Source organism: Euphorbia lathyris, chromosome 1, assembly GCF_963576675.1.
Source record: "Euphorbia lathyris chromosome 1, ddEupLath1.1, whole genome shotgun sequence".
NCBI lineage: Eukaryota > Viridiplantae > Streptophyta > Magnoliopsida > Malpighiales > Euphorbiaceae > Euphorbia > Euphorbia lathyris.
Genome location: NC_088910.1, coordinates 74,656,826 through 74,681,514, shown reverse-complemented (window position 1 = coordinate 74,681,514; position 24,689 = coordinate 74,656,826). Strand labels below are relative to the sequence as shown.

The 24,689-nt window shown below is 35.4% G+C and overlaps 1 protein-coding gene across 2 annotated transcripts in view; it reads right to left on the bottom strand.

Annotated features, from left to right (window-relative positions):
- Positions 1 to 800: 800 nt before the first annotated feature.
- Positions 801 to 24,689, bottom strand: part of LOC136202265 (vacuolar protein sorting-associated protein 53 A) — a 33,383-nt gene continuing 9,494 nt past the window's right edge. For both annotated transcript variants that reach the window (XM_065992783.1, XM_065992788.1), the window contains 16 exons: positions 19,328 to 19,391; positions 17,389 to 17,571; positions 17,252 to 17,287; positions 16,741 to 16,845; positions 16,601 to 16,660; positions 15,526 to 15,603; positions 14,909 to 15,016; positions 14,735 to 14,800; positions 14,170 to 14,247; positions 13,959 to 14,092; positions 13,783 to 13,876; positions 13,343 to 13,420; positions 6,614 to 6,676; positions 5,726 to 5,794; positions 5,550 to 5,645; positions 801 to 1,322 (listed from right to left, as the gene is read on the bottom strand). In XM_065992783.1, the coding sequence (XP_065848855.1) occupies positions 1,041 to 1,322; positions 5,550 to 5,645; positions 5,726 to 5,794; positions 6,614 to 6,676; positions 13,343 to 13,420; positions 13,783 to 13,876; positions 13,959 to 14,092; positions 14,170 to 14,247; positions 14,735 to 14,800; positions 14,909 to 15,016; positions 15,526 to 15,603; positions 16,601 to 16,660; positions 16,741 to 16,845; positions 17,252 to 17,287; positions 17,389 to 17,571; positions 19,328 to 19,391 (1,594 nt within the window). In that variant the 3' untranslated portion in view covers positions 801 to 1,040. The remainder of the gene's footprint in view (positions 1,323 to 5,549; positions 5,646 to 5,725; positions 5,795 to 6,613; positions 6,677 to 13,342; positions 13,421 to 13,782; positions 13,877 to 13,958; positions 14,093 to 14,169; positions 14,248 to 14,734; positions 14,801 to 14,908; positions 15,017 to 15,525; positions 15,604 to 16,600; positions 16,661 to 16,740; positions 16,846 to 17,251; positions 17,288 to 17,388; positions 17,572 to 19,327; positions 19,392 to 24,689) is intronic.

Genomic DNA, 24,689 nt, shown 5'->3' with positions numbered 1-24,689 from the left:
AATTATATTATAGAACAAACACAAACTATGAAGTTTAGAACGTACGACATATTTTTTAGAACACATGTTATGCTTTTTTAGAACATGTGTTATGTTTTTCGAACATGAGTTATAAATTATATTATAGAACAAATGAAAAAACGATCCAGATATCTACTGATTTTTTTAGAACATTATACTTAATTTTTGGAACACAAACTATAAACTTAAGAACATACGTTATGTTTTTTAGAACATTTATTACGTTTTTTCGAACATGAGTTATAAATTATATTATAGAACAAATGCAAAAATGATCGAGATATTTACTGATTTTTTTAAACATTATACTTAATTTTTAGAACACAAATTATAAAGTTTAGAACATATGTAACATTATTTTATACATCGTCCTTAACATTTTAAAACATAAATTATAAAAAATATATAGAGAAATTAAATAAATAAAAAATTTGATCATATTTTTAGATTTTTTGTTCTATTAATAATTCATTATTATGCACATTTCTTTTTTTTTATTAATAATTCATTATTATGCACATTTAATCGATATTAATAAGTGCATGTATCAAATATTAAACAATAGAAGCTACATGGACAATGATATATTAAGTTGTGCACTCCATAAAAGACAAGAAAAACAATTATCTCACTGGTAAGTAGTATGTAGTATAAGTGAAGTGACCAGGGTTCAAATCTATATATATATATATAATTTTCTTGAATAATTTGGATTTTATACCAAACAAAATCCGATAATATTATCATTTGACTTTAAAATTTCAATAAACAATCCAATATCTTAAAAAAGTAGTCGAATTTCCATCAGTCGGTACCTTTTTTTTTCTGCAGCTGCAACAACTCATGGAATGTTACAATCTAACTTGAAAATTGAGCTAGTTAACAATTCCGAATATTTGTATACAAAATCTCTTTCTTGTTACTGAAATTGCTATTATAATGAAATAAAAAAAATTAAATGCATTTGATGTTGAATTCATGAATAAAACCAAAATAAGATATACAGCAATGTGGTTAAATCAGGCATTAAAAAGTTTTCTGAAAGGGCCATCCTTCTGGTTCTTTGCAGCTTCAGTTAGAGCAAGGAATCTCTTGAAACCTGTTGTTGCAGCACCTCTTCCAAGTGCAGCAGCTCTAGCAAGCACATCTTCTCGGGACGCAATAAATCCAACAGAGGCATTTGCGATTGCAGGAGTTGGTGCAGGCGCTGCAACAGATGGTGCAATAGAAGGTTGCATAATTGCTGGCCCATGTTTGTTGAAGTCATCCAGTATACTCTGCTGATCTGCTTTCTTAAGACCCTGAGCATGCCCCAAAATAAAAATTATCAGACATACGTAAATATATAAATCTGTGTCAAAAGTCGAGCACCTAATTGCTTCGTAGACCGAAAATTGGCTGTAAAAACATAGCACTTGAACCTAGTTGTTTGTAGTAGAAGATAGTTTTGTTCTTTACAATATAATAAATTGAAGGAACAACAGTACTAAATGCGTTATAGATCAGCACATTCAAATAGGTTCTTGGCCTCATTTAATGCATTTTAATGGAAAGGATACACTAGACATCTTCACGTTACCTAATTCATTACTCTCCATCATATAATTGGGACAAAAATGTACTATAATCTGGATTGTGATGTTACACAATCTGGTTCTCCCAATCTGAATTATTAGTACCTTTGCAATGAATACACGAGTGAACAAAGCAAATGAGATTTTGGTAAAGCAAAAAAGGAAAAAGCCCTCAGAAGCAGCAACATAGAAGAAAAGGAAGAGATGAGAATGTGGATACAGTATTACATACATGTACTGTTAGGGTGTGGATTTAGTATGTCTAATAATGCTTATTTTTACTCTATATGTGGATGTGTGAGCGATTCAGATGAAACGTCGAAATTTATCTTAACAGTAGTTGGGGAGAGTTCAAGTTGCAGCCACAAATCGTCAAACTCAATTGTGATCCTATTTTTTAATTTGGCTAAAACAAGTCAACGATTAACAGATGAGAACTTCCTTTTATGGCAGAATATCCCTTTTCAGCCTGTCAATAGAACTCATCATTGATTTGAGACGTTGAACAGTTCAATACAATTTAATTCCATACATAAACTGGCAGAAAATGTTTCCATCTCTGAAGGGTGAACTTCTCTAATACATATCTGGAAAGCTGAGAGTGGAACCACTAGAATATACTAGAAGGTCATGGAGATGTTACTAAATTTTTGAAGAGGGTATTTCACATTCATAATAAGAATTAGGCATTTTAGCTTCTGTTATAATCATAGTTTTTCTTTTCATATTTAGCTTCATTGATTCCACTACGTTCTACACAGAAATAATTATCTAAATTTTTATATCTAAAAAATAATCAGTAAAGAGTCTATTGACCTCAACAAATGTACTTCATGTAGAGCAATTTGAATTAACATGCCAAGCCTACCACTACATACAATACATCAAATAGTGTAACCGACACTGAGCAATTAAGGTTGGTTTGAGTAGTAAGGGCTTTTAGTCGCTTAAGCTAGGTTTTGAGTTCAACTCCTAGTGTATGCAGAAAATCTTAATTGGGAGAGGCATCACCAAAAGGGTGTCTGATCAACCTCGAACCAATTAATCAGATCCATAACCAAAAAAGAAAAAATGTAACTGACACTGAGTTAGAGTCGCTGAAGCATCAGGTAAGAGAACCAGATCAACCAGAGTGGTTCCCTATGACTTGAGGAGGTCCACCCGTGGGAAAATTAGGACTGCAGATTGGCTAGGACTCTTTTCAAATATGTTCATTTTTATGTTATATTTTTCTGTTTAGTCATCTATCTTGTAAGGAAGCTTTTTCTTCCATTTATCTAGTGTGGGGTTGTAAATCTTTTAAGAAAGGAGTCTGAGCAGTAATAAAGGCAGTCTGATTTTCTTAAACAAATTAGGACTTGAGATCATTGAGTTCTCTCTAACAAGTACCTAATTTTCTAGTAAAATAAGTAGAACCAGAAAAAAGCAGCTATATTCAGTTTGCAATTTGAGCTGTTGAGTAACTATAGAGTGCAGGGATCCATAGCAAGCTCACAGACCAAGTACCTCAAACCTTTATCCACACTATTTATGTATGACCTGTAATGAAACATATTCTAAGCTACATATCACAGTTCAGTTACATGAAGATTGATGCTGAAGACTTAACAACAACTGGCATTCTATTATATCCCATTCATACTACTTCATTCTATTTAAAAAAAAAAAACAGAAATAACTGCTAAGTCAATCTGCGTTCATTTTCAAAGCATGAATTCAGTTCCTTTCACATGACCCCAATGTAACTGGATTTTCTAAATGCCAAACAAAATTTGTGAGTACATTTTCAAAGCATGAATTCAGTTAATTTCCTTTCACATGATCCCAAGGTAACTGAATTTTCTGAAGGCCAAACAAAATTTGTTAGCACAAACTAGATTGTACGTATTACTTACAGGGATAGATCCAGGAGGATAATTTACTAAATGGTATTCAATCGTCGAAAATTTACTAACATGAACAGAGACTAGTAAGAAACTTGTGCTTTTGTAGGAATTATTATTAGTAACATGACTAGATGCTAACTATTTGCTTGAATCTGAACTGAAAATATCTTGAAATACAAGTCAACTATGAAAATGAACACTCAAAATCTTATTTAAAGTAACAAAATATCATAAAAGAAGAAAAAAGAAAAAAGAAAAAAAAAAAATGGGGAAACAAAAAGATGTAGTTTTTTCGTACTTTTTCTTTTGAAGGAAAAACCTTGTGAAATGATAGATAAAGTAAGTAAATTAGTCTATATTTTAACTATGAAAATACAAAATAAAAATACAAAATAAAATACATGCAGTAGACACATTATAGTTAGAATGTGATAGAGTAAAAACAATATAGAGTAAAAATAAAATACAAAAAGAGAAGGTAAAAAGTAATTTTAAGATTTCAACTCATTAACCTGCCTAAATTCTAGACCACCTTGAGAATCCAGCCTGTGCCAAATCAGCTGAACATACACAGTGCATTTGTGGTGATGCAAAAGCAATGTAATTTATGCTTTAGAAGAGACAAATGAAAGGGGGAAGAGGAACATGATGTCACTGGAGCAAGTACAGGAAATATGTGGTGCAATACCTTGCAAGATTTTGTAGCAATTTCACCAATCCTAGCGTATATATCAAGATTAGGAGCACAAATTGTCCACTAATTTGTATTCAATGGACAATTGGGCCCAAATTAACTTCTTTAGCCAAATTCATTTTGAACTTGTATTTTTTGGTCAATTCGTGAGTAGACTTCATAGTTAATACTTTTTAGTATCGATTTGGGTAGTCAACTTGGTAGTAGGATGGATAAACAAATACAAGTTTATTTCGAATTTGGCCCATAAAGAAAAATTACTGGCCGCATTTTCCATTAAGTACAATCAGGGGTCAAACTGACTTTTAGCCTTATAACTATAATCATTAACTTTCCAGTGTGCATTCAAGAAGAAGATAAATTGCTCAAAAGAAAAGAGATCAGTTGACTTGACACATTATAGATTGTAATAGATAATGTCATGAAGGAGGATTTCCTACAACCGAGAGAAATGATATTGGATAACCTAATAAAGGGGGGTGGAGCTGACAAGAAGCTCTAATTTGAATTATGTCCTAGATCTCATCCGGAACTTATTCAATATTAAAGATCACTTCTTGATCCTTTTATGATCTTGTATATACTACTTACTGCATACCAGAAGTTGCTTGCCAGTTCAATAGTCTATAAAATTTATTATTTACAGAATGTCTTATTTAGAACTACTATAATTTATTTATAACAATACTGTGACCTTATCTTTGAGGGCGAGCCTTGGCGCAACGGTAAAACGTTGTTGCCGTGTGACCTGAGGTCACGGGTTCGAGTCTTAGGAGCGGCCTCTTGCCAATTAAATTGGCAAGGGAAGGCTTGCCCCCAATACACCCTTGTGGTGGGACCCCTCCCCGGACCCTCGCTCAGCGGGGACGCGTAATGCGACCGGGCCGCCCTTTACTGTGACCTTATCTTTGCAGTAGGAAGGTGAATTAATTTATGGAGTGTCATGAAACCGTTTGAACCAAAACCTCAGCTCGAGCTGATAGTTAAAGGTCCACTTCATATTAATAGCTAACACACCCCCACACGCAAATGCCCACTCGGCTTGAAGCCCCATATTACCATGTCCTGCAAATAACTCAACAAATGGAGCTGCCAGGAATCGAACCCTAGACCACTTGGTCACACTGGCTCTGATACCATGTCATGGAACCAATTGAACTAAAAGCTCAAGCTGATAGTGAAAGGTCCACTTCATATTAATAGCTGACATGGAGCAACATAATTTCCCTTTAAACAAAGCAATTTAATTTGTGTTAACCTATAACTAACTAAAGGGGTCGAGTATCCTGTGAAGTCATCAACAAAAAGAGAAAGTAAAGGGGAGACAAAAGCGACAAAAACATGGGAAGGAAAGAAAGAGAACAAGCAAAAAACCTTAAGCTCCAGTATACGCTGAAACTCCATTGGTGTTCCCTCTGGTAGCAAGGCCCTGTAGGTATCTGCCACAGAATCAACTGGGGAGAGTATAACCTGTATAAATCAAATTACTTAGCCTAAGAAAAAGAAAATCTGTGATAAGAAGACAATAACTGACGTAACATGATCAAAACCTTTAAAAGTGCTTCAGCTTTACTCATCTCACGGCTGACAAACTTTGAATAGCTAGCAGCACTTGATGTCTGGTACAACAAAACAAAACTAAATGTTTAAAAAGACTTCCTTGGGTTGTGATAATATAAAGAAAATAGATTAAATTTCATCGGGTGGAAAATAAAACTCTTAAGACTTGTTACAGGTAAGTTTTATATTGCTCTTAGTTGCACAAAAATTGGTTTTTTTGCAAAGTCATTCAATAAATAGATTTAATATCAAGTTCAGAACCAACAACAGATCCATCAATAAATGCACTGGGAAAGGGATTTTGAAAGGAAGTCCCATGGTCCTCAGTTTAACACCCAGCACCTCCTCCCCCAATTTCATCAAAAAACAATTCAGAACTAACATATTTGTTGCTTGGCAGTTGAGGAAGACCATTAGGGATTAGTGACAGCTTGTCGCAGGATGAACCGGTTAAGAGATCCATTAATGCGTCAGTCTGCTTCTACCCAAGTGTTTAATTTTAAGAAAGGAGTTTTTCATTTCTTTTTAAACTACAGAAATATGACTTGAAACGCTTCATACAAGTTGCCAAGGGTTTCAGTTTTGAAAATGTCAGACACTTTCAAACCAAAATTCCAATGCTTCTCATAGGCACAAAAATGTATCATGATATTCCAAATATGGCAGATATTCTAACGAACGTTATAAGACCAGATATGAGGCCTTGCAAAATGCTTTGCTAATCCAAGCAACATGCTGGAAAATGATGAGCTTCATTTAAAACAGTATGCAATTGATAATTAATTAATTATTGACACAGAAAAACAGAAAGTTAGTAAATTGTAATTTATAATAATTAAATCACTAAAATCCTTGGTATCTATGAGTAACTGAATTACCTGTCTACCAAGTGAAGGAATCTCTAAAAGAATTGTCTTTACAGCTTGAGTATCTAAAAGCATCTGCAATACATCATGCCCTTTGTTATTTTTGAGTTGCATAAAAGAACAATCTCAAGGAATTTGCACATAAAGCTATTCTCTGATTCATTACATGTGCAATTTTTTGCAAATAAGAAAACTAAAATACGATTTTTATATGAAAGAGTTGTAAACTTGTCTTGCAAATTCAATGCTTGAGGAGACATTAACGAAGACTCAGGTATTACATGAAACAGTAGTTTGATATCACTATATTTTCAGATGTAACATTGCAATTCTAATTCTCAGGAAGTTTAACAAAGACTCGGGTATTCATACAGTAGTTTGACAGCACTATAAATTTCAAAAGATTTTTTGATCCAAGATAGAAATGGATTATGGCTAGAGAAAGAACCAAATTGCAGGCTCGATCACAAACATCATTCAATTTTTCAGTAGAGTAAAACATTAAGGGGCTTCAAATGATCTCTTTTAAATACCCAGACAAACAAAAGCACTATTAGAATTATGTATATAGTGGAACTATTTTGCATTATGCATGATGCTTACAACTAAACAAGGAAAATCTCAAGAACCAATCAATGAGTCGTGATTCCCTCAATATCTACAACCTCAGTATACAAGATTTAAAGGAGCATTCTGCAATTCTTATCCAGCTAATAATTATCCATAAGTATGTATCTTACATGACATTCATATAATGTACCAGTTAGGGCAATACATGGTTGACGCAAATAGGATTTGGGTTATAAATTGTGGTAATTTGTTAGTTGTTATAAATCGATTTCCTAATCTGTACATGGTTAGCTGTAAGACGACTATATGTGCGAACATACTAAGCTGTAATACAAGAAAATAAGGGAGCAATCACAACAGCAAATTAGGGAGCAATGATAGGACAAATATCAGGAATCAGTCATAAGATACCTATAATTCTTTTGAATCAAAGACACAATTTAAAACCAAAAAAACTGACATGGTATCAGAACTGTAGAATCAATTTGTTTTTTTCTGGGAAATTAAAGCGGTTGAGCCTTCATTGCCAATCTCTTCTGTTCTTTTTATACCTCTGTTTTGTTTGTTTTTTGCTCATAAATCAGAGTAGTTGTAGTATTTTTTATCAGCCTTTATTGCTGGGAATTCTGGTTATCAACCTCTATTTGTCAAGGCTGGTTCTGTTGACTAGTTCTGTTCAGATTGTCCGCTGCACTTAAGAGTAAAGTAAGACGACAAAAGAGAAGAAGATTGAATCTGTTATTGTGGCTTCAGCAAATGAAGGAACTAGGAATTAATCTTCGGTGGAATTACAAATCATTCAAGCTGCCTACAAGTTGGATGAATGTTTTTTTCATCTCAAGTGGTTTCAACTTGTTCATACTATACTGGAAGGCAAGGAAAAATCAATCATTTGCTGGAAACATGACCGAAGCCAGGAGATCCAGGTTTTGAAGTGTGGGATGAAGAGGACTTCACGATAATGGCATGGCTTTAGAATTCAACGATGATTGAAATAAATTATACAGTGATGTTCATGGCTATAGCCAAAGATATTCAGAATGCGATTCAGCAAAGGTACCCAAAGGCTAGGGGTGCAGCACCACCGTACGAAGTAAAGGTCAAACCCATTGTTGCAAAACAAGGAAGCAAATTTGTGACGGAATATACCAACCAACTGAATTCAGACCAAGTATTCTGATGATGCAGCTGTAGTAAAAGAGTTCATTGGACAAGACAAAGTTTATGACTAAACCCTGAGTTTGATCAAGTAAGAATCCAAATACTTGGAAAACAGAAAGTTTTATGGTTCAATGAAGTAGTGACCATTATCCAGAGAAGAAAGTAGAAGGATCTTGATGCTTGATCCTCAACCAGCTGATGATTTGTCTATAGTAGCCGAAGGTGCAAAACATAGTTTAGTTGGCGCTAAAAAGAACATCAATGAAACCAAAACAAGTGTTCAACCCAAGTCTCAAAATCAATGACTTGTGATGCACCTACTGCAAAAAAGACACGCCACACAAGGGAGAAGTGCTAGAAATTGCACGGGAAGCCTCGAAGTCGTGAGTAGGGGGCTACAAGGATATCAGCAAAAACCCAAAAAGGCAATGGACAGGCACATGTTACTATTGACGCAACACAAGGAGAAGACCAACAGAAATTAAAGGGTGCAATCAAGATGAAGTAGAAAAGGTGAGAGCATTCTATAATAACCTGGAGAAACCGACATGTACCACTTTGGCGTATTCAGGTAAGCATTCTTTTTCATTTGGATTAAATGCCTCGGAAAACCCACTTCAACAATCTTGGATTATGGATTCAGGAGCCACATAGCATATGACTCATTCATCCAAACATTATAGTGTCCATGCCCAAGCAATTCGAAAATAGGTGCAATAGATGGATCCTTAGCAACTGTAGCTGGCATAGGAGGTGTCAAAATGAACCTGTGTATAACCTTAGCAAATGTTTATGTCCCTAAGCTATCAACTAATCTATCTATATGAAAACTCACACAAGATTTACTTTGTAATGTTATATTTCACACGATTCACTGTGTATTTGAGGAGAAGAATTCGCAGAAGAAGATTGGAAGTGCTAGAGAATGGAATCAGGGGTTGAACATATACAAGAACATATCTCCATACTCATTCATGTTCTAGTCTTTGTTATCAAATAAGGAAAAGGCCTTTCTATATCATTGTCGGTTAGTTCATCCATCATTTAGAATTATTAAATCTTTGTTTCCTGCAAACAATCTTCTACCTCACATTTTTTTATGTGTTTCCCTTGTTCATATCCATAGCAAAGACTGTGGAGCAGACATTTCTGGAACAACTCTAATAGCGGCACAAATAGTCAATTTTGAAAGAACTTATTGCTTCGACACAAAAAAAGGAAGTGACTTAGACAAACCTTTTTTGTCAATAACCTCAGACCAATCAATCTAAGTCAAAAGCAAACTTACATCAGGATAATCCTTCTTTGAAACACTTTGATAGTGCTCTCGAATCGGAATCAACATCAGAGAAAGACTTACCTTTGGGATATGATACTACACCGTTGCCTCAATACTTTAGGGGAATTAGATCTTAGAGCATTAAAGTTCATATGTGTCCCGGATGTAACCTTTAATGAGCAAGAAGCCATCCAAACTTATATTCAGGGGAAGAATGTTAAGGAAGACAAGGAACCCATTCTTGGACTGTCAAAATTTGATGTCTTACTTCCATCTAAACGAAATCAGATGCCATGCCTCTGATCAAACTAAAACCAAAATCAAACCATGATTCCAATCTGTCTGAACCTGAACATCTTGAACCGGAATCTATCCTTCATGAGTTGAATTAGTGAGAACCAGAGCTTCCTGAATCTAAAACTGTTCTTGGAGATGTGAAAATCCAAAAGAATATGGTACTCAAGACGGAGAGAAGCCAATTGCAGTTCCTGATTTTCCTACTTTGCAGAGTGAAACTGAGGTACAGATTAATGACGAAAATCAAGCCCTGCCAATTGCTATTAGGAAAGGAACAAGAACATGCACAAAGAGGCATATATACTCACTCTCACACTACATATCCTTTCAAAACTTTCAACCAACCTTCAAAGCTTTCACTGTAAACCTCAATACTACAACCTTACCTAAGGCATTGTCTAATGAAAAAATGGAAACAAGCCATAGATGTGAAGATAGAGGTATTGAGGAAGAATAAGACTTGGAGTTTGGTAAAGTTGTCTGGCAGGAAAAAAATCAATAGGTTGCAAATGGGCCTATACAGTGAAATTTAGGGTTGATGGATCAATTGAAAGGTACAAGACGAGATTGGTAGCCAAAAGATAAATTCAAATATGTAGGATTGACTATTTAGAGACTTTTGGTCTAGTGACTGAGATGAATACAGTCATAATAATTTTATGTCTAGCTGTAATCGTGGTTGGAACCTACAACAATTTGATCGGGGAGCAGCTGTTCGTACCAGTAAGAGGCTAAGGTTGGAAAAAGTCGGCACATGACGACCTCGGTGGCATTAATGGTCTCTAGTGCCCTTCGGAAGTTCTCGACATGAGTCGTGGGGTCGCCAGATACGGTGTACTTCTCCAAGGTGGGGTATTTGATCCCTTGAGGCAGTATCTCCCCTCTGAAGGTGTAAGGAGAGGGGAGAGTCCGTATATGTTATCTCTGGCATTAACGAGTCTTTACCCGAACCTCCCAGAGCGTTCCTCAACTCCCTTTAGATGAGTTCTGCCATCAACTCCTTTTCTTTAGACTCCCTACTACTTGTACTGCCTTGGGGTGCTCTTCTAGGTTTTGCCCATCGATCATTGTGAGATCCGAGAGTAGTTGTTTTCCTCCCATGGTGGTGCTTTTCGCCGGAGCCGGACCTTTTAGATGCCTTCTTCCAACATTATGTAGATTCGGATTTGCTTGAGGATCTCCAGCTCCTACATTTGTGCTTCGATGGTGCTGGAGAAACAAAGTGTTCCTCGCGTTTCTTCCTTCAGAGTGAGGGTTTGATCTGCTCCCCCTTCTTCCAACGTAGGCGATTAGAGGAGTAATCTACCCCGAAGGAATCTTTCCAACTGCTTTCCGTGTATGAGGATGAGAACGACATGGATTGAGAGAAGCTGGTGTTTTATTCTGGGTTCTTCCCCGCGCACCCTCAGTATCCCAACATAAGTATGTCATATATTTGTTCAAGGAGACAGCTAAAGTTGCATGCAGACCTGCTAGTGCACCCATAGAGTCGGGCCTTAACCTAGGAAAAGCAGAAGAAGATCTTCTAGTCAATAGAGAAATGTATCAACGCCTTGTAGGATGACTTATTTATTAAGCACATACCAGACCTGATATAACTTATGCAGTGAGCTTAGTCAAGCTTAGTCAGTTTATGCATAATCCTAAAGAAGTCCACTTGCAGGCAGTCTATAGAACTTTGCAATACCTTAAGGGAACACTTGGAAGAGAGACCTTGTTTAAGAGACATGAAAATAAGGCAGTTGAAGCTCACACTGATGCTTAATACACAAGATCACTTGTCGACAGGAAGTCTACATCAGGGTATTGTACCTTCCTTAGAGGGAACCTTGTGACATGAAGAAGCAAGAAACAAGGGGTAATAACACGTCTAGAGTTGAAGCAAAATTTCGAGCAATGACACAGGATATATCTGAATTATTGGTTGAAATTTATTCTTGAAGACTTAAAATCAAATGGGATGATCCTTGAAACTCAACTGCGAAAATAAGTCGACAATAAGCATACCCCATAACCCAGTTCAACATGATACTATGAAATATATCGAGGTGGTTCATCAATGAGAAATTAGAAAGTGGTTTGATATGCCACTATATATGTGGTAACATAGGAAAAACTTGCTAACAGTCTCACGGGACCAAGTAGCTCAAAATTTGAGAATATAGGATCCAAGCTAGGAACGGGAAATTTCTATTCACCAGCTTGAGGGTGGTGTGAAAAATTATTAGATGTAATTTATGAATTCAATGTTTTAATGTGTACATGGCTAATTGTAACAGAAGACTATACGTGTGAACATACTAAGTTGTAATGGAAGAAAATAAGGGAGCAATCATAACAGCAAATTAGGGAGCAACCATAGGAGAAATATCAGGAAGTCATATGCTCCAATATAAATACTTGTAATTCTTTTGATTCAAATACACAATTGAAAAGCAAAAGAACTGACATAATCCAATCCAATCCAACCATTATAGTAATTTATGAGTTGGTTGTTGCAAACCAACCTAATCCATGAATATTCAACAAAGATGGGTTGGATTGGCTTGGTTTTATATTAGAATACTACATAAACTTTTACTATTATTTGAGAGTTAATTTTTATTATTCCAAAATGATAAAATGATAATAATAATAATAACAATGAGTTTCTTTTATTTGGTGTTTGATTTCTTTTCGATTATATAACCAGTAACCAGTTTATTGGTAATAATATACATATAATCAGTGAACAGTTACTGGTTTCTATTTGGCTACTTCAATGGTTTTGGTGTGGAGCCACTTATCGTCATTTTCGTTTTTTATACCAAAACTTGTTTATGGTTTTGTCATGCCATTTTGAGAATTTTGTATTGTGAATTGGTTGTTCATTAATAAGAGTATCAGCATTGCCTATAAAGCAGTTACTACATATATATGTACATATCAACTTTTGGACTTTAATTGTATTATGATTTTTAATACTTTATAAGGTTATCCATTTAACTCTACACTCTGTCTAACTATAAATTTATTAAAATTTAAAAACTTCAATTATATTACAAAATAAGGAAAACTATCATATTATTTAAAGAGAATTGACAAAAAAAAAATGATTCTAAATCGGCAATATTTAGCTAAGCATTTCCCAGTTTCCAGTGGGTCTAATTAGCTTCACTTTTGCGATTGTAAGCTGATAATATTGTTTAGATATCCAATTGTTTAGTGTATATATATCCAATTTATTCCAATCCAATCACTCTATTTAAATATTTTCAACCCAACACAATCCAAAAAGAAAACATTAAAATAGGAATATATAGGGGTTGAATTGAATTGGATGGTTTGATTGGATTGGATATATTTTGTGCACCCCTAGTACTAGTAGTACCAGTCCAGTTTCACTATAATATTGCTAAGGGATGAGATATAGAAAATAAATCAAGTTTCTGTACCTGCTGGGCTCCAGTTTCTGATATTTGTTTACATTTGAAAATGTTAGCATAAAACCGTGGACCAAGAGATGATGCCAACTGCAAAAAATAAGTTCAATAAGGTAAAATGCTCTTGAAGAAATCAAACCAGTTCAGTTTTAAGTCCATCATGTTTAAAATACGAGCAAAAAAAAATGCAAAAAGAGATGATCAACAAGAAATTTACATTAGTGACAATACAGGAACAAAACCAAATGTATTATATGTTAAATCAAAAACATTAAAGGACATTTACTGTTAAATCAAGAAAGAGAAAATAAAGCGCATCAACAACTAGTTCAGTAACATTTTAGAACTGAAACCAATTTTTAGAAGCAAACCATGAATGAGACCGTATAATTATTATATCTCTTACATATTCCCGCAACCCACCCCCCAACCAATGGCGTATTTATAATCACCTTGTCCAAAAAGTACTGGAAGTGAATTGGGGATAGAAGGCTTCCAAGAACAGGAACGCTGCTTGAAAGAATCATATTTATGCTGTTCACGTACCTGCAAAAGATGGCTAAAATTAATTTATGAAATTTTCATTGAGCCCAAGATCCATTGCTAGAATCTAAAATAGATATCTTACGATGACTGGTCACCAACACTTTCAAGTGTACCCCATGTAACACGAGTCATTGCAGCCATTTCAGCATCAAATTTAGTTTCCAGGCCGTGCACTAGGGTCATTAGTGCTTCTGTAATTAACCCCGAGAATTCCTCCTGTGAAAATTGCACGACTTCTGAAGATATAAACAGCAGATTGCTATGTCATTATTCTCTAGATAAAAGGGTAATACCTCAACAGCTGACATATCCACTGCTTCTGCTAATGGAGCATCAATGATTTTGGATACACTTTCAGCCAGTTCACCTGACTGTCAAAAAATTATACCAAGTTACAAATACTTCCCATCAGCCTTGGCATAGATATTTTCATGCAAGAGTTTAATGCTAACTTAAAGATGATGGAATTCAGTGCTCAACCGCTCATTTTACATTCATTAGTCAATGATGTAAGCTAGTATATGTAAATAGAAAGACGTGATTAAACACAAAAACAAAATTGCTAGAAATCTAGGTATCTGAGGCAATGAATTCAAATGCAAATATATCCATGCGAGGACTCTGATCCTTTATTATTCAACCTTTCCTCAAACATTTTAAGAACATGTAAAGAAACAGAAAACCTTAGTTAAGGACATAACAAGAGCTTCACATTTTTCCAGCAATTCATATAAGATGCAAAAGCATGGTCTCCTTAAAATACTTGAATTTCAAACCCAATTGAGCAACATAAGCACAAATCAAGCAAGTGCTGTACAAATATGGAGAAATACATTGTAACTAGAGAAACCAACTAACCGTTTTCCGGCAGTACTCAGCAGAGTTGACAATATAGCAAATCACCCTTTCATCTCTATCAGACATCTGCTTGAAATTGTTTACTGATTAGTGCATATTTAAATCAATCAATTTTTTTTCAAAAAAAAAAGAGAGACCGAGAGAGACTATAGTTACAAATAAACATTTATGTACCTTTATTTGGCCATCCATGCCTGTTGCAGCTGCAACAATCCCCATACCACCCTTAGGTAATCTTGCCTTCAGCTTTACAACATATGCCTTGAGAGTTCTTTCAAATACCTGATAACAAAATAGGTTACGGAGTATAATACTGAACTTAGTTTACATATCTTTCCATTGAGGATGGAATCAGAAAATCAAGGTCAGTACAACTCTATATTGTTCTACTTTAAATCATAGTTTTTTATGTAGCAAGCAACTATATCCAAAATAAAACAACCATGACAATAAATTACTGCAACAACAATCCCCATCTGCCTCCTCCTGCCACTATTACTACTGCTCAATTTAATAGATTACTGTGTGAATGACATTTATCTGTGGAGCAAGAAAAAATCCTTTGAAGATCCTAAGAGCTGAAAACGGAAGTTAAAGAGCACCTTAAGTAGTAGACCTAACATTTAATTCCACATCCTATTTCAACAACAACAACAAAAAAATTGTAGTACTTGCACACATTGTCTTGAAACAAATCAGGACATTCAAGCTATTTCAGAGAAGTCAAAAAATAAGAGCCATCATAATGACATCCAATCATAAGTACAAGAAATATGATAACGAAAGTGTACCTTAAACAAATTTAGTAATGTCTGGCTCTTTGTCAGGGCACTGCACCTCTTTAAGCTCCTCTTGATTATAAGAAACAACTAAATAACGCAAGAAGCGACAGTGTCATTCAAATAAGTGTATTACAATAACTCTACTATTATATAAGGGACCAAATGCAGGTTTAATGGTATGATTCTCAAAGAGTCGTGCACTAGGGTCTGGCTTCAAGATTAAGGACATTTTTACACACCTAAGCAAACAAAAGGGAAGAGCGAGAGAGATGAAAAGAATACGCATCTCAACTACACAAGGAATTAGTTCCAAATTGATTGGAGTCTGCTACATATGACTGTCCTCCATTCCACTTGGTTAAAGCTCAAAAAATGGGAAAAAGCACTGTAAGATAGGAATTTATCTGAAACACCCTTTCAAAACCCTGGAACCAAGGTAAGAAGTTCGAATACCATAAACTAACACATCTAACAGAAAAGGGCAGGCAGGATATGGACAGTTGGATACTCCTGAAACTGCAATAAATTAGATATTGTTATCCTGATTCAAACATACATCCATTATATTTTGGTTAATTGAAAACTTCAATTATGATAGCTCTGGGAGGTATATTATATATTGTCATATTTTCTAATTGAAGTTTTAAAATTGCAGATCTATTTTGTAGGCCTTCTTTTGTAAAAACTGAGCTCTTTGTGGATTCCAAGAACAGTTAGAAATACAACTGATTGGGAGTACTTTTTTCTCTTAAAGCTGCAGAAAGACAACAACTTCAGAGGGAGTGGCAAGTATACGTAGCAACCAAAAGAACAAGAACACCATGGAAGAAGGATGGAAATGGAACAATTTGTTAGTTTCACAATATAGCATTCTTCACATTAAACATTATGACAAAATAAAAATACCACTATTGTCAATCAAACAAAAGTTCAGCAACAAGCATCATCTTTAGTATATAAAAATGCCTGAATGACATTTCATACTTGCAATAATGAAGCAGATTAAGTATTTGGGACTGGCACAAATGGGAAACCTATAGGTAATTCCAGGTGGGAAGATGATGAACATGGTCCAATTTCTTACCTGCATACTACTGGATAGAACATTATTTTGGCTTCCCTCCTCAATATCCCATGTTTCTTCCTACAAAAGAGATATTACAATTCATAAAACAAGCACAATATTACAATGCACATGTTTATCAATGATAGGACACGTACTACCTGAACAAGTTTATCCAGATGCTCCATCAATGTCTTCTGTTCTAGTTCTACATAAATTGTCAAATGAGGCTCAAAGCAAGATGAAATGATCCCATGGAAGTTGAACTGCAAAATAAATGAATTTGAATTACCCGTAACAAATATTAGGTCCAGGCCTCTAAAAATGAAGCCTCACACAAGCTAAACCCCTTCAAATCCAAGTAAACAAAAGGCTACAAGAACACTCCATTGCTAAAAGTAAAAAATCTTTTCAGGTTCCTCTCAGGCCTGTGATTTATGCATAAATATAAAGGATCATCAGTCGGAACTCTATAAAAGTCAATCTACCTAGTTTTATGCCATGTAGCAAGACTTGGAAATAAATTCCAATTTTTCAGTTGAATCAAATGGTAAACCAGACAATGCCACTGGTCCTCAAAAGAAAACACAAGTACTCAGGAATCATGAATAGTACAACTACATGACATATTAAGCAATTGATATGAAATAAAACTATCGACAAAGGATCTACCCCAGCTCCTGGTACTGACAAACTTCCATCCTTCTCCTGTAAGTACAACATCAAATGTGGCAATATCAATTAAAAAGTAAAAAAAAAAAAAAAAAAAAAAAAATTTGCCCCCTCATCAAGAAGAATAAATTGCATACTTCAGCTCCATTTCCTTGATTAGCTGCAAACTTCCTTTCATACTTCTTTCGAATATCTGATACATTTTGACCATTACTGTCCCTACCAATTTCTTCAATCTCGTTCCCTATCTCTCTACTACTAGTGCCTCCTCCAAATTTTTCAGCCAATTCATCCTCAAATTCTAGAGTTCGCTGAAGTGCCTGCAGAACATGATTAAAACATATTCAGCAGCAATACTCAGTAGAGGTTAAACCAATACTCAAAATTCAATAACATATTCACACAAGACAAGTTATATCTGATTGATTACCAAAGGAACGAATAATAGATGATATTATATAACACAAGGATTTCCTTAGCTACTCCAATATAAGTTGAACGCAATTTCAAACAAGAAAATTTGAAGTGAACATGGCTAGCAATGACTAAAATATCATGAACCCATATGAGTACCACTTTGGAGGAATCTCCTGCTGTCAAAATATGTAGAAGAAATTCATATTTTCGACGAAAAAAACTGGTGCCATTGGAACTCAAACTTATTGGCTTAGACATAGTACAACTAGCAGCATCAAGGATTAAATATACGACACTTTTAACTTCTACAGCATTGTGCATGACTAAAAAAGGGCTCTTCAAATAGACTGATCTCCTACTCGCATGACTGAAATTGACAGGCCTGACTGCAAATGTCTTCAAACTCATCAAGTATTAATATATTACAAGATGATAGAAAGCAAGATAAGATGGACGGAATGAGACTATGTCGATTACATCCACATGGTTTATGGTGTTTTCTGAAGAAGCAACGCTAACCAGATCAAGTTCAAACAAATGTTATCAAATGAGAAAGACAGCAATCTTACAACAGAAAGCAAAACAACCAAAAGTCAAAAAAAAAAAAAAATGCAAACCTAAAATAAAGAGCTATAGAGGAACCATTTTTCAAAAACTAAGAGATTAGGAAGATGCTCCACGCACTCCTCATGTTACAAACCGGGCTGTTTTAGAGCCCTAATAGTATTCCGTTATTTTTTTAAAATATTTCTTTAATAGTTTTCTTTCTAATAAAATTAGGAATCAGCTTTATTCCTTAGGAGTCGGTGTTATTTATGTCATTTCCTATTTATTATTTGCTTTCCTAGTTGTAGTTAGATTCTATTTTAGTAGTCACAGTTAGTTCCTAATAAAGGACTGCTTGTATCTCTTATTTAAAGGCTATTTCCGTTCAATAAAAGCAAGCAATTTTCCAACAAATGAATTCTTGAGATCGTGGAGTTCTCTCTCAACGAGCTCCAAACAATTCAGAGATTGTGGAGTTCTTCCTTAACGAGCTTCTAACAGTTTCAGCAATATAGGTAAGGGAAAGAAGAATTCTAAACATTATCTACTAGAAGATTGTAGGGTACAAGGTCCCCTAACAAGATCCCGAACCCGTGTTCATAACACCTAGCGATATGTATGCGAGGAAATTTTATTTTATACTTGATTTCAAGAAATCATTATCCATGCAAATGAACTTCCAAAACAGTAATATGAAATAACTAATAAGAATCGATACATTGTCATCCAATCGCTTCTACAAAGATATTGCTCATCAAATCGATTATCAATTTTCATCTATAATAATTCGGATAAGATGAGTAAGAGACACAAAAAGTATTGGCGGTTGAACCAATAGTTTTCAATAATTACGGTTGCAGGAAAAGCAAATTGCAGACAAACCCACAAGTTAAAGTGGTGTCAAGATGCGATCTAATTAACCTACAACCCAAGATCGGCAGATGGTAAAACAGTACCAAATAAACATAGTTGCACATAGCTTCAAGATTTAGACATCAAAGAATAACTTTAGAGTAACTCAAAGTTACAATTGCATTGCAAGTAATTATGTTGAACTGGAAAGACAATAATTGGGTAATTAAATAACAAAAGTAAAGGTATTCACAGTCTCACCAACAACAGAGTTCCAACATCTGGCTTCTCTTTAAGATTATCAAGTATTACCTCTAGCTGTTTTCTGAAACACAAATCATGTCAGATATTTTTCCATATATAATATATGATTTATGGTCCTTACAAAGTTATTGACTACGATAGTAAGGATACAAACCAGATAGCACATAATTACTCCCCTTTTAATTAATACTCCCTCTCGCACAGTAGAGATATAATGTGTTTAGCACTTCTGTACTTTTTTTTATGGGCCTGTTTAAGTTGGTAAAACATACCTGTCCTATGGTGAACCTAGGAATAAATCCAACAGTGCCATGAAATGTGTCATTAAGAAGCAATTATTTTACTTGGCAAACAAACATTTGTCTAAACTTTCATGTGCTTTTTTTGCATGTTGCGTCACACAGAATAAACTGATTTCTATTAATTTCCCTAAACCTTCAAAGTATGAAAGTAGAAACATCACATCTCGAACTTACTTTGTAACGAGACAAAAGCTCAAACAAATATGCAACTTATGTTAAGCAAATACCATGATAAGCATTCCAATATTAACAGAGATCATAAACCCACTTGTATGCTAAACGCTTAACATAGATCATATAAGTTCTGTTTCTTGCTTCTAGAATTTGTATTGTCTAGAGTCGAAAATTAACCTTAAAATCATGTCATAATCAGATATCAGATAGTTATCTCATTTACACAACTTGGCCATTTCATGTCAAAATTTTAGAAATAATTTTGCATGTTTGACATGTGTCATAGACCATGTAATACACTAACAATACATGGGATACCATGTAGATTAATGAAACTACATGGATATATTTTATTTAGGAGCAATACACATTTATGTATGTAATTTATGTAATGGTGTTTCTACATTTTCTTATTCCATGCACACACACATATATACATCCTAGGAGACAACTCTACCCTACAAGCAGCCTAAGTTTTGTGTCAACTGTCTTGGGCAGACTTTACATTAATTGGGCAAAATATACATTAATTACACTCTCCCTCAAGCTTTTGTCCTTTCACTGGATACATGATTGTTAGCGATATAGATAGTTGCTTCGTTGTCACACCATAACTTCATAGGTTCTGTCTGAGCAAACCCAATCTCACCAAGAAAATGACAGAGCCATACAAGTTCACACGTAGTAGAACGCTTATCCGTAAGATCTCAGTGTGATGACCATGATTTTGATACAATATACCATGCCTCGGAGTCCCTTTTAGATATCTCAAGATATGACCGACAGCATCCCAATATGAAGTTCTAGGAGATGACGTGAATTGGCTTACAACACTCACTGCGAAAGAAATATCACGACGAGTGATTGTAAGATAGTTTAATTTTCCAACGATTCGTCTATATTTTTCAGGATTTGGAAGTAAATCTCCATCGTCAGTCTTTAACTTCTCATTTGGTATCATAGGTGCATCACAAGTCTTTGCCTCAATCAATCCTAGGCAGTGTTTTCTCTGAGTGAGACAAATCCCTTTATGAAAAACTTCAATCTCTAAGAAATATTTCAATTGTCCTAGGTCCTTTTTCTGAAAACAAGTACCAAGGAAATCTTTCAGTTTCCTAATATCAAGTCTCATCATTCCTAGTAACTACAATATCATCAACATACACTACCAGTACTGGATGATGAGTAGAGCACAGAATGTTCATAGGCACTTCGACAAAGACCAAATTCTTGTACGACAGCACTAATCGCCCAAACCAGGCACGAGGAGATTGCTTCAAGCCATACAAGGACCTGCTTAGCTTGCAAACTTTCCTGGACTCCCCCTAAGCAACAAAACCAAGAGGTTGATCCATATAAACTTCCCACGTAAATCATCATTCAAAAAGGCATTCTTGCCATCAAGTTGATAAAGCGGCCAGTTGTAAGTAGCAGCCAAAGAAACAAACAAGCGAACGGAGGAGAGTTTGGCAACAGGGGAAAATGTCCTTAAATAGTAGATGCCATAAGTCTGAGCATAACCCTTTGCAACCAAGCGAGCTTTCAGCCGAGCAAAAGAAACATCCATGTTGAATTTGACATTGAACACCCATTTGCACCCAATAGCATGCTTCTAAGTCGAAAGAGACACAAGATCCTAAGTATGATTTTGTTCAAGGGCATACATTTCTTCTTGCATTGCTTTTCGCCATCTAGGATGATTCGGTGCTTCAGAGAGGGAGGAACGAATAGCAACAAAATCTAAGGAGGCTACAAAAGATTTTGAGGAAGGTGATAACGCATCATAACATACAAATGAAGATATTGGGTAAGTGCATTGGTGGGTACCTTTTCGGAGGGCAATAGGAAGGTCAGGGCTCGGATCTGAAGATGTGGAAGGATCTGAAGACGAAACATGAAGGGAACTCTGGCAACTGGAGCACTGGGAGTTGCAGCACTTGAGGGACGTAGGCACCAAGAATAAACTTGACGGACAATGGGCGAGAAGGAACGAAAACCACATGCTCACTTACACTATAAACAAGATAATCATCGTTAAAAGGACTCGATATAGTAACAGAAGGAGTTGATTCAAGATTATAGAAAGAAGTGTTTTAAAAAAATGTGACATCAATAGACAATAAATAATGACCCAAAGGAGAGTAGCAACGATACCCTTTTTTAGTCCGAGAATAACCCACAAAAATATACTTGATTGATTTGGGATCATGTTTGGAGACTTGCGGCCGCATGTCTTGAACAAAACAAGTACACCCAAAAACATGGGGTGCAAGAGGAAATAAAGAAGACAAGGGAAAAAGAAGTTACGGATGATGAGAAAACAAGCAGTAGAGACTGCATCTGTCCAAAAAAACTTTGGGAACCTGCATATGAAACAACTGTGCTTTGAGGGGTAACGATGCAAGAAATTTGATGAATAATACCATGTTGAGAAAGATATAACTGGAAAGTACTATATACATATTCTTTTAAATTATCACTTCGCAAAATACAAATAGGTTTATTAAATTGCGTGCGAATCTCAGCATGAAAGGCACAAAAGATAGTAAAAAATTCTGAACAATACTTCAGAGGATAGAGCCAAGTAACACGAGAGTAGTCATCAACAAAGGTTACAAAATAACGAAAACCAAGTTTGGACACTACAGAACACGGACGCCATACATCAGTGTGCACTAAACAAAAAGAAGACACGTTTATTGATTCGCAGAGGATACGAAACTCTATGATGCTTAGCAAATTGACAAGCTTCACATTTCATAATAGAATCACGCGGAAGACTAGGACATAACTTTCGCAAAACAAGAAAAGATGGGTGACCAAATTGATAGTGAAGTCGTAAAAGGGATGAGTTCATGCAAGCAATGGATCGTAGCACCTGCCGATGAGTTAAATCAAGTACATGCAATCCATTCACTAGTTTCCCTTTACCAATAATTTGCTTCGTCCCAAGATCCTAAAAAAGACAATAGGTAAGATAAAAAAAATAACACAACAATTAAGAGTCTTGGAAAATTGGGTAAGCATAAAACAGATGATAAAGGAATAGTAGATGTTGGGTGAGTTATCCCTTGTCCAAAAGCAACCGAACCATCGGCTAACATAACAGATGGAAAATTGGCAAGATGTTGAAAAGAAGAAAGGATACCTGTGTTACCATGCCAAAGCGGAAGTTGAGGTTGATGGTTGTTCGGCATCATAAGTCGCAGAAAGTTGCTAAAACCGAGCATACTCAACTACAGAAATGGTGACAAGGGACGGGGTTGGTACGATGCCACCTTGAGTTGCCATATTTGCATATCTCAAGGGAGCATTCTGGCCCATGTATTGGCGCAATTTATCATGCAATTTCCAACAATTTTTTCTCAATATGCCCTTCTCCCCCATAGTGATAACAAGTATGGAGGGAGCTACAGTTGCCACTAAATTGAGTATTGTCTCCACCTCTACGACCTTGACCAATGCTGTGTCAAAAGACAACGTACTAGAAATCATTACGCCATCTTTACAAACGTTAAGTAAACGAGAATAGACTTCCGCAAAAGACGAGAGTGTCCCACTAGTCAACAGCTATGTACGAGCCACATCATACTCCGGACCTAAACCGGCCAAAAAACACTGAACAACAACACGCTCCTTTTGTGCTTGCATTTGTTTCACATCAGACACAATTGGAAACATATTGTTCTCTTCCTCGTATGCCTGTTTCACTTTAGTGTAATATTGCTGAAGAGATTGCTTTTTTTGTTCTGCACGATAAATCTTTAATAGTAATATGAAGATGAGACATATCCTTTTTGTTAGCATACAGAAACTCCAGATATTCCCATAATTCCTTAGAGCCTCACAATGAGTCACGACATCATCAACGGTGGGATCGAGTTTGAATTTTATTAAACAATTTATAATCTTCCATTAACCATTTCTTACGAACATTAGCATTTGTTTTAGGTGGCAGATGACCCGTCAAATGGTCTTCTAAGTCAACACTGTTGACGAATAGTCTATTGCCACCGAGTATAGTTTTGGTTCCCAAGTAATTTTCTATCCGTAGAGGAGCCCAATGTGAGTTCAGTGACAATTTTCTTTGCACTCCCTTCTGCCATTAAACTAATTAAATGGTAAGGTAATTTCTTTCTTTTTCTTTTTCTTTTCTTTTCTCCATTTTTTTTTTCTTTAAAGAAAAAACAGTACAAAACGGATGAGTTTTTTTTTTGTTTTTTTTTTCTTTTAGAACATCACACTTAAAATCATAAAAGAGAAAACACTCTAAAACCTACAACGCAAACCGATACAGTAAGAAAAAGGCAAAGGGTGGTGAGATAAACTGACGTCCCAACAGTGAGTATTCAAGAGACCGAAGCTCTTAACAGAAATGGAACCCTGGGAAATACTACCCAGAAAATATTGAAATCTTCACAGAAAAAAGAAAAAAAAAAAAAAAAAAATCAGAACCTTGACCTTAACTCTGATACCATGTAATTTCTATGTAATGGTGTTTCTACATTTTCTTATCCTAGGAGACAACTCTACCCTTCAAGCAGTCTTGGGCAGACTTTACATTAATTGGGCAGACTATACATTAATTACAATATACAAATAGTTATTCTCTAACACTCCTTCTCAAGCTGAAGCATGGATTTTAATCATACTCAACTTGCTATAGATACGTATAACATAGTCTTAAAGACAATACAACTCAAAACAAGAAACTCAAGATACTTTGGAATATAAAACATAATCGGGAGATGCAACCTAGAAGAACAAATCTGACAGGAGAGACGACAAAGAAACGTTAAGCTTCGTCGGAAACGGACAAGCAAAACTCAGTTTGAAGCAACGCGCAAGAGGCTGCCAGCAACAACATCATTGCACAAAAGGAG